General features: G+C 41.2%; 1 protein-coding gene across 7 annotated transcripts; it reads left to right on the top strand.

The window, feature by feature from the left end:
• The first annotated feature begins 2 nt into the window (after positions 1-2).
• Positions 3-12,959, top strand: tmem68 (transmembrane protein 68). 7 transcript variants are annotated; one of them, XM_029524488.1, is made up of 9 exons: positions 3-25; positions 528-674; positions 1,231-1,404; positions 5,543-5,642; positions 6,084-6,251; positions 9,074-9,267; positions 9,953-10,013; positions 10,141-10,280; positions 10,640-12,955. In XM_029524488.1, the coding sequence occupies exons 2-9, from the start codon at positions 615-617 to the stop codon at positions 10,742-10,744; spliced, it is 1,002 nt and encodes a 333-aa protein (XP_029380348.1). In that variant the 5' UTR covers positions 3-25; positions 528-614; the 3' UTR covers positions 10,745-12,955. The 7 variants fall into 7 exon arrangements, with proteins under 7 accessions (XP_029380348.1, XP_029380345.1, XP_029380344.1 ...); XM_029524485.1 differs by lacking the exon at positions 3-25 and adding an exon at positions 41-410; XM_029524484.1 differs by lacking the exon at positions 3-25 and adding an exon at positions 41-410 and having other exon boundaries at positions 531-674.
• The last annotated feature ends 1,260 nt before the right edge of the window (positions 12,960-14,219 follow it).

Here is a 14,219-nt window from a genome sequence, read left to right on the forward strand (position 1 = left end):
CCCGGACAACGAAACATTGACACAGGTCTGTCTGTGCCACATTCAAACTGCTCCGGTGTAAGCTAACAAGCAATTGTGTGTCTCCGGCGTATGCTAACAAACGTTTGTGTGTCTCCGAAATGATATGAAATGCTTCATGTTGCGTTTTAATGGCTCTGTTCACGCGGTCTGTCTGAGGCAACGTCGTCGGGTTGGGGTTAGTTCTCCATTTCGGCTCACCGTCTTACCGCGGCCCATTTCGTTAGTGTCGGTTGTGTTGTGTCTTTGCTGTGACGTTCAAACAGCAGCTGAAGTTAGCTTCCATTGAGCCACATACACACAGCTGCCATTGCAGTAAGCAGGATCCAGTGTCGTGACTCGTTAGTGACGTTTTTCCCCGGAATGTTTTGTTATTAACAAAATTATCAAAGGTATATTCGTTAACCGTAGCACAGACAGATATTCAGCTGAAATACAGCGAAAAACGGTGGCCGGTTGGTGTCCGTGCATAAATGAAGTGATTGTGCTGAGTGGTGTTTTCTCTGCAGCAGATGCTCTCCATGCAGTGTGATCCTTCTCCCTGAGGCTGTGGGACGGACTGATTCTGTCTTCAGCCTCACTAATACCCCAGCAGGATGTCAGACAGTGGGAACCAGTCCTGTCTGATGGGAGCTGAGGACACCGTCTCCTTCTTGGTACAAATCCCATCCTTCTTCTTCTTTTGCATTTATTGGCAGATTGCAAACATCCACCTTGTCTTTGTAATGCATATTCAATAAACATAGACTGTGTTAATACATAGATTCATATTTAATTACTTTTTTGACTTTTATCAGAAGGGGATTTCTATTTCATGATCAGGTGGCCCAAGCACATTTCCTCCAATGGCTTGATGATTTGTTATAGAATTGTTGCTCATCACGTGTCAGACTGAAGACAATCAGGCACCACATTAATGTAAATCAACTACTGTGTAAGACAGGTATACTGTTCTTATTGGTTAATATAAGACATTCCATCATTGGTCCAAAGGACTTGTTGCAAAACAATGGTTTGAGCAATGCATAAGAAATGTTTTTATTGTGTTGATGTTTTCAGGTATCCACCTCCTGTTAATAATTCCTCCCAGTTCACTGATTTTTATAATTTATTTTATTTACCAAAACTTAGAGAAACTTGCATAGATTAAATAAAACGAGGTTTCTGAGCATCATTATAAAGTCACTGTTGTGGGCTTGTCTGTGTCCACAGGTGTGTGTGTTTCATGTATGGGAGGAGTGGGCAGGACTTGGTCAGTTGGAAGACTACTTGAGTGTTTTGGAGTACCTGCTGTGGGTCTTCACTCCTCTGGCCATTGTCTTCATTCTGCCCTTCCTCATCGTCATCCTCCTTTACCTGAGTATACTCTTCCTTCATGTGTATAAGGTACAGACACCCACTGTGCTCTGCATGAAAAAAAAATTATTTACCAGTTAGCTGGTGCTCCCAAATGATTTGACCATTAAGTATTTTAGTCATAGGCATAAAGTGCTGCAAATATGTGATAATTGTGTACTGCTCATTTTTTGTATAGGCAAGTGGGTAATTGAGTACAGTGACAGTCATCAGTGCACATTTGAACTAAAACCAGAAACTAGAAGTTGACTGTTCATTCAAGCGATCACAGGATGGAGCCACTGTTGAGCAACACAATTGAAACTGCTATTACTCTTTATCAAAGTCTCAAGGAGGAAAAAAGTCTTAACATGTTGATCATATTGATCAGACTGCCTAGGAAAGTGGATACTTTACAAACTCTAGTTCGGGGTAGTGAAGTCAGTGCTAAAGAGCCATAAACCTACAGTGGGGCGAAAAAGTATTTAGTCAGCCACTGATTGTGCAAGTTCTCCTACTTAGAAAGATGAGAAGGGTCTGTAATTTTCATAGGTACACTTGAACTATGAGAGAAAAAAATCCATCAAATCACATTGTAGGATTTTTAAAGAATTTGTTTGTAAATTATGATGGAAAATAAGTATTTGGTCACCCACAAAAGTTCAACTCAATACTTTGTAAAATAACATTTGCACACACTGTAGCTGGTATTTTGGCCCATTCCTCCATGCATTCCTCTGAGCGGTGTGTTTGGGATCATTGTCATGCTAGAAGACCCAGCCACGTCCCATCTTCATGATGGAAGGAGGTATACATGGCCCTGTTCATTCTTCCCTTAACACGGATCAGTCATCCTGTCGCAGGATTTGAGTCGCTCTCGGCGTAGTGTATTACTGATGGTGGTCTTTGTTTTTTCAGTCCCAGCTCTATGCAGGTCATTCATCAGGTCCCTCTGTGTAATTCAGGGATTTTTGCTCACCATTCTCGTGATCCCTTTGACCCCACGGGATAAGATATTGCATGGGGCCCCAGATTGAGGGAGATTATCAATGGTCTTGTATGTCTTCAATTTTCTTACAATTGCTCTCACAGTTTATTTCTTCACACCAACCTGCTTGCATATTGTAGATTCACTCTTCCCAGCCTAGTGCAGGTCTACAATTTTTTCCTGGTGTCCTTTGATAGCTCTTTGGTCTTGGCCATGGCTGAGTTTAGAGTCTGATTGTTTGAGGCTGTGGACAGGTGTCTTATACAGATAACAAGTTCAAACAGGTGCCACTAATACAGGTAACAAGTGGAGGACAGAAGAGCTTCTTAAAGAAGAAGTTACAGGTCTGGGAGAGCCAGAAATCTTGCTTTTTTGTGGGTGACTGAATTCTTATTTTCTACCATAATTTACAAATAAATTCTTTAAAAATCCTACAATGTGATTTCCTGGATTTTTTTTTCTCGTTTTGTGATGGAGTTGTGTGATTCCTTTCTGCTCCCAAATGCTCAGATGGAGAGGGACTTTGTTAGTTACAAAATCTGGGTTGTGCCAGATCGGGGAGAGCATACATGGTTCAAATTGGGAACCTGTGGTTTCTAGAGTTTTCCATCAAGCAGAGCGTGGAGGCAATCATGGGGGGAAACAGTAATGATGCTGAAGGGTCATAGTAATGAAGGGGAAGTCAGAGATACTGATGTTGTGACAGTCTACCTGTTCAAGTTCAAGCCAGGAGTTGCCATCTGCTTTTGGATTTATCCATTTAGTGATATATTTCAGAAATCAAAATTTGGTGCATGCAATCCTCCTTCTGACTTATTTTTTTGAAGTGTAGCGAGGCTAATTCTAGTCTTTTTGCTCTTTGAGTAGAATTTTATAATAGCAGAATCTAACTTCTGGAACTAATTTTCCATGGGTTAGAATGGGGTCATGGAGAATAAATTGTTGATTTGTGGTGACATTTTTATTTTAACCGTAGCTATATGCCCCATAACAGAAATGGGAGGATTGTTCCAGTGCCGCAGGTCACAAAAGATTGTCTCCAGGACTGGCTCAAAGTTCAGGTGGACTAGCTCTGATAGTTTAAGTGAGATATTTACATCCAAGTATTTCAGATTGCGGAGAGGGAAAGTTGGAGATTTAGGTCTGCAGGATCCCTTGGATTCTCCTTTATTGGTAGAAGTTGATGAATTGGACCAGTTAATCGAGTAGTCAGAGAGGGCTGAGGAATTAGAGATACAGTTATAAGCTTCCTGTAATTATCTTTGAGGTTGTTGTAAGTAGAGTAATACATTGTCATTATATACATTGATTTTTGTGTTGTGGAGGAGAGGGAGACATATATATGTATATATTAGGACGATGAGAGAGGTCTGTAATTTTCCACCATAATTTACAAATAAACTCTCTTTTTTTTCCTCATTTTGTCTCTAATAGTTGAAGTGTACCCATGATGAAATCACAGACCTCTCATCTTTAAAAGTAGGAGCACAATCAGTGGCTGATGAAATACTATTTTGCCCCACTGTATGCTTAATGTGTGGAATAAAAGTAAGCTCGGAGTTGAAAATAACACCCAAGTTTTTAACTTGAATTGATGGACTTAAGGACAATGCTTGTAGTTTAGATAAAAGTTTCTCTCAAGACTGATGATTAAAACCTCAGTTTTGACCTGGTTGAGCTGTAGAAGGTTTTCTGTTATCCAGGATTTGATGTCTAAATAAAAAGGGCATCAATTTGCCTGTGCCCTCAGGAGATGTGGAGATATGCAGTTGTGTATCATCAGCGTAACTGTGGAAGCGAATATCATGTCTCCTGATGATGCAACCAAGAGGCAGCATGTACAGATTAAAAAGTAAGGGACCTAAAATTGAGCCTTGGGGGACACCACATTTAATTTCATGGGTTTTTGAAGAGCATGTGTCTTACCAAGAATATTCTATATGTGAAATGGGAAGTGAACCACTTAAGAACAATACCAGAGCTGTTGGAGTTTGTTTAAAAGAATAGGGTGATCTACTGTGTCGAAGGCAGTGCTTAGATCCAGTAGCACCAGGACTGATAATTTGCGTGAGTCCAGGTTATACCTGAGTTCATTGACAATCTTCAGCAGGGCTGTCCCCGTACTGTGATTCTTCCTAAATCCAGACAGGTATTTTTCAATGATGATATATAAAATATCATTAAGATAAATAAAAACAACTTTCTCTAAAATCTTACTTAAAAATTTGAAGTTGGATACTGGTCTGTAGTTGTTAAGAACAGTGGAGTCTAAATTGCTCTTCTTCAAGAGGGGCCTCACCACTGCCATTTTAAAGGCTGCAGGGAATAAGCATTTGTACTAAAATACACCAGTAGCCATCTTTACAGATTAAAACAGAGTTAGATATAATGACCTGTTATCTGCTGTGGCAGAATAAAGGTCCCACTCACGTTGAGAGTATATACAATAGTAAACTTAATGAAAACTATTAAGCTGTAAATGCCAACTAAAGATGTAACAGAAATATTTTACCCCAATTGAGTTTGAAAGAACAATAGCCAGAAGGAAAAGTGACATGGGGTGACGGCATCACTAAGGTCTTCTCACTCAGTCAGGCACTGTCTTGACTGTAGCTGTGGCACAAACAATGAACACCGAGTACAGAGTAAATATGAGGTTGATGAAGAGTGAATCAGTGATTCAGAGTATAAAAGAAGCCAAGACACACACATACATGATGCCATCAGCAGTCATCAGAATGGCAATCAGAATTAGTTCTTTTTGCCAAGTATGCTTGTCTAAACAAGGAATTTGATAGCCGTTGAGCTTTGCTCACAGTCTACATAAATAAACATAGAAATATAAAAACAAAACTTAGCGTGAAATACAAAACTTGAAATTTTAATAAATATGTTAAGCACTAAACTTTATATAAAATCTAAACAGATAAGTACAAGAATATAAGCCCTGAATATACATACAATGCTATGTACAAGTAAGAGTTCATCAGAGCGACAAAATGTACCAGTAAACCAGTGAAGACCTGGTATTAATGATAATCAGCAAAAAATTGTGGCTTAAACATTAAAAGGATGATGTTTGTTTGTGTGTATAGGGCTTTTGACATATAGTATGAGAATATTACTGAGCTGAATGACATTTCTGGACAAAAACACTGATTAATTCAAATCTTAATGGTTCCTGATGTTGTCCTCTAATAGAGGAAGAATCAGCTGAGGGAAGCTTACAGCAACAACCTCTGGGATGGAGCCAGGAAGACCCTGGCTACTTTGTGGGATGGACATGGAGCCATATGGCATGGTAGGATTCTAAATGTTAACACATATGTCAACATGAAAGGAAAGACAAATGAGAACAATTCTCAAGAGAAACCATTGTGCATGGAGCTCTATATTGACATGGGGTATTTTTTCACTATGATCAACACTCTAATGGTCTGAAATTACTATACATGTATAAATTGATCATCCATCTGATGTATACATCAATATATTTCTTCTATAAATGCCAACAATGATGTGAAGGACCGGAGTGATGTGGTTGTATCTGTATTCTTTAATGAGATTTATTTCTTGCTGCAGATGATTAATGGATGTTGATACCCGAATAAAGTGCTGAGAAAAAAAGAAATACATGTAGATTTGATTCACATGTGTCTCAATTATCAAAGCTGCGGTTAGTATTAAATATGACATGTTTACCTCATGTACTCTAACCTATGATCACTGACCTGTGTCCCAGGCTATGAGATCCACGGGATGGAGAAGATTCCTGACAAAGGACCAGCACTGATTGTTTATTATCATGGAGCCATTCCCATCGACTACTACTACTTCCTGGCTAATGTCATCATCCAGAAGGGGCGGACCTGCCACTCTGTAGCTGACCACTTCCTCTTCAAAATTCCAGGTTCTCACTCTGTTTCACACTTGTGAACACATACATGGAAACACTATCATTTTCTATTAGTACTACTGACATTGCATGTGTTTTACTTTTAATTTTTATGTTTTTGTAGCTTCTTTGACATAGAGTACAGGCCAAACATTTGCATACACATTCTCATTCAAATGAATAGAAAAGTGTGTCCAAACTTTTGGCCTGTACTGTAGCCTAGACTGAGGGCCTGACTAAAACATAAACACTAAAACTCCAGTTATCAAGTTCAGCGTAAAGACAGACATAATATTGTAGTTGTAAAGTAATATATCGCTAGAATTAGTGACTTCTGAATAGGGCAGTTGGAGTCCAGGGAACACCTCAAAAGCAACCAGGAAAGTCTGGTGACAGCAGGATAGACTGCACGAGGAAAGACAGGTTGGTAACCCTACCTTCTAGTCTCCTCTTGCCTAGACACCCAAACTATACCAAGAAAACCAATCAAAGAAAATAGCTCAAAGGCCCCTGAGGGATAAAAATTGACCTACTAGGACAGATCAAACTGTACTGAACAAAAGATTAACAAACAGAGACATGAAGATTCTTATGAGGTTTGCATGGGGTTGGGAGAAAACAGCAACACTTATTGAACTTTGAGTTCCATATGGGAAAGACTAATTGCAGCCATTAGCCTTAAGCAACCTTGCACTATTTATGAAGAGCAGTTCACACATATGGGATCAAAGGCCAAAGTGAAAAATCATAGTCTACAAGACCAACATTATTGAGGCTGTATTGGAAGGGACAAGGGAGGAGAAACAGAGTTGCAATTCATGCCAAATGTGCAAACTTCCGGAAGTATCCGGAAGATATATAGATAGATAGATACTTTATTTATCCCAGACTGAGAAATTGCAGTGTAACAGCAGCATTACACATAGGGAATAAAATATATAACATGAATGCATCTGGGTGTTCAGTCAGTAGTTTGGCAGCAGTGGAGCTGATGACGTCACAGGCTACCGCTGCATCAGCTGACGGGGGAATGTAAACAGTGATAACAATGGTGGACGTGAACTCCCTTGGTAGATAATACGGGCGCATTCCTACAGCCAGCAGTTCGATGTCTGGGTTATAGAGACGTTCCTTCATGACATTTGGAAAAGTCTCTGTCTCCCCGTACCAAACTGTAACCTGGGACCTCAACGCTGCTGTCCGGGATGTGCGAGTGCAGCCATGTTTCACTGAAGCAAAATAGGCTACAGTCACGGTATTCCCTCTGGGTCTTCACAAGCGCTGCCAGTTCGCCCGTCTTGTTCCCCAAAGACCTCACGTTCCCCGTTATGATCGCTGGGACCGCTGGTTTGTGTCTTCTACTTTTTTCCCTCCGTTTCGCTCCGGACCTGCAGCCCCGGCGTCTCCTCCGTAGCTCCTGCGGGACCACAGGCCTGTCTCCATGCAACAGCGCGGGTTTACACAGCGCAATCAACTGCCACAACTGCCGGCGGCGATCCTCCAAGTTACAAAAAGTAGGAAAGTAGGAGAAAAACCAAACCAACCAAAGCCATTTCGCAGCTTTAACAGAAAGGTTGTTATTGAACAGAAAAAAAAACAACAAAAGAGCGAACCAACAAATTAACGAAGTTTACACGAAACACGACGAGGAGCTGCGGCAACAGGCTGCCGCTAGAACGGCGCCAAAAAAAAAAGCAATGCATGATGAGTCAAGTAGGGCTGGATTATTGGTCAAAATTTTAATTGTGATATACTTTTTTAATTTCTGTCAATATGATATAATTCTGATATCGGTATGAAGATTATGAAAGTGAAACTGATGTATAAACAGCAGAAAATGAGTGAGAGAAGAGCAATAAGTCAATGAAACCTTCTCAAAAAACAGATACAGTACAAATAAATCAGTGTTCACCTCTTTTTGTATTCAGCCATCATATAAACAAGAAACAGGACATGGCCTTCAAATAAACAAAAACCTTGGCCTTTTAGTTTGCAAAACAGGTTGCTTATCTTATTTTGTGAATAGATTGTAACAAAAGTGCTTCAAAAACAATGAATGTGTATGAAAAATGCTCCAAGTTTTTGGAACAGGCTAGCTACAGCTTCTATGGTGCCTACTGCTGTTGCACTAGACTTTTTCGACATCACAGCCATGGTAATGAGCTACTTCCAGTACATGTGTATTGCACTGCAGAACTGCACTTCTTGCTGACAGTAGCTGGAAGTGGGGATCACAGTGGGCTGCTCTACCTCCCCATTGTGCCATGGTCAACTGCTGGAAAAAGCTACACTTCATTGTTAACATGAACAAACCAATATCAATAGCAAACCTGCTTAGTCCGGTTCCTTTGCTTCAAATTTCATGTTTCAGCCTTTGTAATAGAATATTATGACCAATGATGTCAAAAGCAGCACTAAGATCAATAGTGCTGCTAAGTGCACTAAGATCAATTAGGACGGCCTAGGACGGTGAAGTATGAAGGCCAAGCCGTTGTCTGAAGCCATTAGAATGTCATTGGTAACTTTTACCAGTGCTGTTTCTGTGCTACAATTAACTCTGAAACCTGACTAAACCTCTTTAAACACTTTAAACACCATTTTCCTGTCTTTCGAAATGCGATTTGAAGACAGGCAAATGTACATTATATTTTCTTTAAGTCTGTGACATATAAAGTCCAGACATTGAAACGACAAACAGTTGAAAAGTATCAGTTATATAATATTACTGGTATAACATTATGACTCTCAACACAGGGGTTCAAGCCCAAAATCCTCTAGCAGAGGTGCCTTAATTACCGAACCACTTTTGTTCTGCCCCCTTTGTTTTGTGTCCCCAGGGTTCAAGTTGCTTCTGGAAGTGTTCAGTGTGATCCATGGTCCTCAGGAAGAGTGTGTGCGGGCTCTGAAGAACGGCCACCTGCTGGGCATCTCTCCAGGTGGAGTGAGGGAGGCGCTGCTCAGTGACGAGACCTACCCCCTGCTCTGGGGCCAGCGCAAAGGCTTTGCTCAGGTTGCTATTGACTCTCAAGTGGTGAGTGGATGTTCTTGGAATCATTAAAGGGACAACGGGCAGAAACCGTCTGATTATTTGGTCATTATGGTTGTAGAGCCTAATAATATTCATTCATTCATTCATTCTGCTTCTGGGTCGCGGGGGCTGCTGGAGCCAATCCCAGCTCACATTTGGCGAGGAGGGGGTACACCCTGGACAGGTCACCAGTCCATCACAGAGCCAACATACAGACAGGCGCACAACCATTCACACTTACATCTACGTGCAATTTAGAGTCACCAATTAAACTAAACATGTATGTCTTTGGACGGTGGGAGGAAACTTGGGAACGTTTCATTTTTATTAATTGTTTATGAATTGTGAATAGTGTCTGTCAGATCTGAGCGTCCTGCTGTAACACATCATCACATGGCTCACAGTGTCTACAAACAGAGGTGCTGCATGCTGTAGTGATGATGATGATACAAGTGTCTGGGCAGAGCTTGGGCTGGTAAATGTTACTAAAGGTCACAAACCTATCTAGGAGGCTGTTTACCACCAAAGCTACACAACAATCATAACAACTGGAACCTGGATGGTCATGTTAATGTTGAGTTAAAAAACTGGACCTTCCAATCAGCTTCCAATTCAGCATCAACCACTGATAACTTCACGGGTACCATCTTCCTCTTTTCATCAGCTCTACCTGTTCTCTTCCTTTCAGCCAATCATTCCAATGTTTACTCAGAACGTGCGGGAAGGATTCAGATCTCTGGGAACCCTCTGTAAGTTCAGCTTAGTTCTATGCATGCTAATCAGTTGTGTGTTCATGGTAATGCAGTTTAGCAGACTGAAAAACTGTTCAGATCTGATCACACATAAAATCTAAGTCTTATTGCCCCCCCCCCTCAGGGTTTTTCCGTTGGTTGTATGAGAGATTCCGTCTTCCTGTGGCCCCAGTTTATGGTGGATTTCCTGTGAAGTTCAGGACCTTCCTCGGTGACCCCATCCCTTATGAGTCCAACGTGGATGCTGCAGAGCTGGCAGAGAGAGTGAGTCAACTGTGGCTTTTCTTCTTGTCCTGTCCCATCTTCTTTTTCTCTCCATCATCATCTTCCTCTTCCCTTTTCATTCATCTAATATGGAAATAAAAATGTTAAAAACAACAATGTAAATGAGATGGAAAATCAACAAAATAGATATATAGCAGATATGAAAACATCAGATCACACATTAGCACAAAGTCTGTTCACTCTTCTACTAAACAGCACTTCAGCTCTGAGACAAACAGCTTTACACAGCTTTTGTGCTGGGTGATATTCATCTTTAATGTCTTGTTAAGTCCTGGGTATGATCCTGTCTAGATCGACTTGGTTTTTGGTTTTACTTGACTGAGCCTTTGTCTCTGCAGGTACAACAGGCAGTCCGGTCTCTGATAGACCAGCACCAGCAGATCCCAGGTAACATTCTGAGAGCCTTGCTGGAGAGATTCCACACCAAATGTAAAGAGCGTTAACATCAGCGGATCAACCACAGGAAAAACTGTCCAGTGTGATGTTACCAGTGATGTGTCAGCTCAGCTCAGACAGCTGCAGTGTACACAGGTTTGGTCTCAGGTACTTATCCAGACTCCACAGGCTGCAGCTGAGGACCATTTCTTATGCTTGATCTTTTTGTTGCACGTTCTAATGTATTTGTGTCTGCATGGACTTCCTTTTTCCTGGGATGCATCAGTTCAAAGCTGTATGTCTTAAAAACAAAATCCTTTCTTAGAAACACTGTGTTTGTCTCTTAAGTCAGGGGCCACATCCTTGACTGAGCAGAAATCAGACATCTGGTCAATTGAGGATTTACATGTAGTGTCACCAGCTTCTCTCTCCTGTACTGATGCATCACAAAGCACAGCTGCCATTGTCAGGTACCCTTGACGTCACAAAACGTTTTTTTCACCTAAAACATGAGATTTTATGGTTAAAATAGAAATTGAAATTTTTTGGTTAAAATGGTTGCACTGTTAGCAATGAGCTGTGCTATTCCGTAGTATGGTTTCCAAGGAAAGTGGACACATGAAGAAGCCTTGGAAATGTGACTGTGACAACAGTGTTTAGTGCATCCTCTGAGATCTGCAGCCCTTGACCATAGCTTACGTCAGAGTTCTGTCAAGTTTTGGTGTGGGGCAGCCACATGACACAGAGTGAAAACTGATCAAACACTTACGCAGGGCTGAATGTCGGGATCTTTTCATTTTTTAATTTGACACCAAATTCTTTTGTCATATGACCAAACTCCACTACCCTGTCATGTGACTGCATAGCCACACTGTCAGGTCACAACTTTGATATCTGACTGAGTGATGGCAAGTAGAATTTTACTGATGAAGATTACAAATGAACAATTTAATGAAGGTGGGCGGGACTACTGAGAGTTGGTAAAAACCTTGGTTAGATTTATTAAAGTGTAATATTAGGTCACACTGTGTGTGTGTGTGTATGTGCGTATGTGTGCGCACATTCCTATTCCTATATTCCTATATTGATGATAAATTCATGGGTCCTCAGTGCTTTCCCATCAGTGCTGGAAACTAAATGTGCCATGAAAGTTGAGCTTGTTATTGTGTGTAAGATTGTGTATATATGAGTATGAGTAAATATTGTGACCCAGCAGATGGTTTTGCACACAGTCTTCACAGAATCGTTTCTGCCAACTCAGTTTTTTAAGAAGCCTTTGTCTATGTGTTGGACTGAAGATTAACCTGACTTCTGTGAACTTGTTGCCTTTTTCCATATTTATGTTGTTTAAGTTGAGATGATCTAATGTATTTTTAAATTATGTCAATATGATATACATGTTGCATTTTAAATATTGAGATACAGTTTAAACTGTTAATAAATCTATTTTGATAAAATGTGTCATATGAGTGTCTCTGACCAATGGGCTCTGTAGTAAATGGTTACACACCTGAGGTTATAGCTCGCCTGTCAGACTTGACATACTGGGCAGCAGGTGATCATGAAGAGCTGGGGCCTCATTTATAAACGTTACGTACGTCACTTTCCACGCAAAGGCCGTGATCTATAAAAAACAGACTCGATGGAAAATGTGCACTCTACTGTAAATCTGACCCATGTGTAGGGACATTTTGGAGGAAAAGGTTATTTTTCCCAGACGGGACGGTGGTGAACTGAAGTCAGGCTGAAGAAATGAAGAGTGGAAGAACGATTATGTTTTTATTATTGCCTTTAGCGACTCTCGGTACGGCTCCTTTAAAATGTCGTTTTCATTGTATGTTGTCTCGTTTGTATCACGGTGAAGTGTGCGGTTGGTGAGCCTGGCGTGAAGCCTTTGCTGGGGCACTGCCGTCGGCCGAGCAGTCTAAATGAGGAGTGGTAACCAGTGTGCAGGAGGAAGCCAGTTGTGTGTTCAGTGTACTGTAGCAAGTGAGTGTGCATCTATGTAAATGTATTGTATTTTCTTTTATTTGGCATCATAATTAATTGATTTGCAGTATATTTGGTCTGACGTGAAACGCATTATGTGGGTTTAAAATGGAATTCTCTTGTGTTACAGTGATCGGTGAGCGAGTAATCTGCTCCAGTCCCCTATAATTAATTCAGTCTGAGTTTATTTGCCCTATGAACCTTAAAGCACTGTTGCATTTATACATTTTATACAATTTGTCATTTTGTTGAAGATCCAGTTTGTCTCCTTTTTCGATTGCCATTATTTTCATATTTTGATACGATTGAAATAAAAGATAATTTTTACACAACCTATGGACTCACTGTGGATAATTACAGTATTGCTAATAAATGCCATTAACAATCATTAAACTTTATGCTTTCCTGTTCTCAGTTCGTCAGCTCTACTTGATGCTTTTCATAACAAACCAGGCATAAAGAAAAGGGTAACGTTTAGACACTTCAGTCTAAAGAATATTTTTGATGGTGGGGGCTCACACGAACTGATTAAACCTGTAAATACAGCGGTGAGCCATGTGCGTAATGCTGCACCATGGCACTGTTGTAGCTGCTGGAGGACTATGCCAATGGCAGGATTAGGAGGGAGAAGGCCTTCAGGGACCATAACAATTTATTGGCCCATGATGATGACTGTCTTATGAGCCGTTTTAGATTCCCTAGAGCTATGTGCTGAACGGGGTCCAGCATTAGAGAGGGCAGCGCGCTAGAACCAGGCTATCCCGGTGCAGACGCAGGTCCTCACCCTGTTTTTAAATGCAGGAGAAACTGTCTTCCATGAGGTCCTTGCCTGTGCACAATCAGTGGTGGAGTGAGCACTTTGGATTCATCTGAGGGCAGGCTTCTTTACCATCCTGCCAAAGTGTGCCGCATTTTAAGAGCGGGTTACACAATGTGACACAGAGGAAGGGTATCCCCCACCCCCCCAACATTATGACCCGGAGGCAGAGCCCCCTTCAAGACAAGCGGGATGTGAACAGGGTGCAAGACTCCGTCAGGATGTCATGCAGCATTTATAGACAACCATTACATTTCTCAATTGTCTCACCTCCTCCGTCAGGTTGTTGATTGCTTGTATTGTTCCCCTTTGTAGCTGCAGGATCGGTGAGCACCCGACCGCCCACAGAAAACCTTTGCCACTCACTTTTTTTGGGCCTCCACCTCACCGACAAGCGTCTCCACTTCCACCTTTTCTTCCTGCATCCGCCATCGTTTCCAACCAAACATAGCACTTTAATCTTATTTTCTTATTTTATTTTAATGTTTTGCATTGACCATTTATGGTTAAAAATGGGCGTGTACAGAGCGTGACATGAAGCCGACACAGCTGTGCACACTTGTAGTCAGTCTGTGATGTTTGTGTGCGTTTTATAAATCTGAATATTTTTTGGCGTACGTACACTTTTAGTAACGATCCCACGCAGTTTTATAAATGAGGCCCCTGCTGCTAATGTCTTGGCGACGGTGTGTGGCAGGAGGGGGGTAAGGAGGAGTTAAGTGTTTGCTTCTCAGCCA

This window comes from Echeneis naucrates, chromosome 17 (genome assembly GCF_900963305.1).
Source record: "Echeneis naucrates chromosome 17, fEcheNa1.1, whole genome shotgun sequence".
NCBI classification, from domain to species: domain Eukaryota; kingdom Metazoa; phylum Chordata; class Actinopteri; order Carangiformes; family Echeneidae; genus Echeneis; species Echeneis naucrates.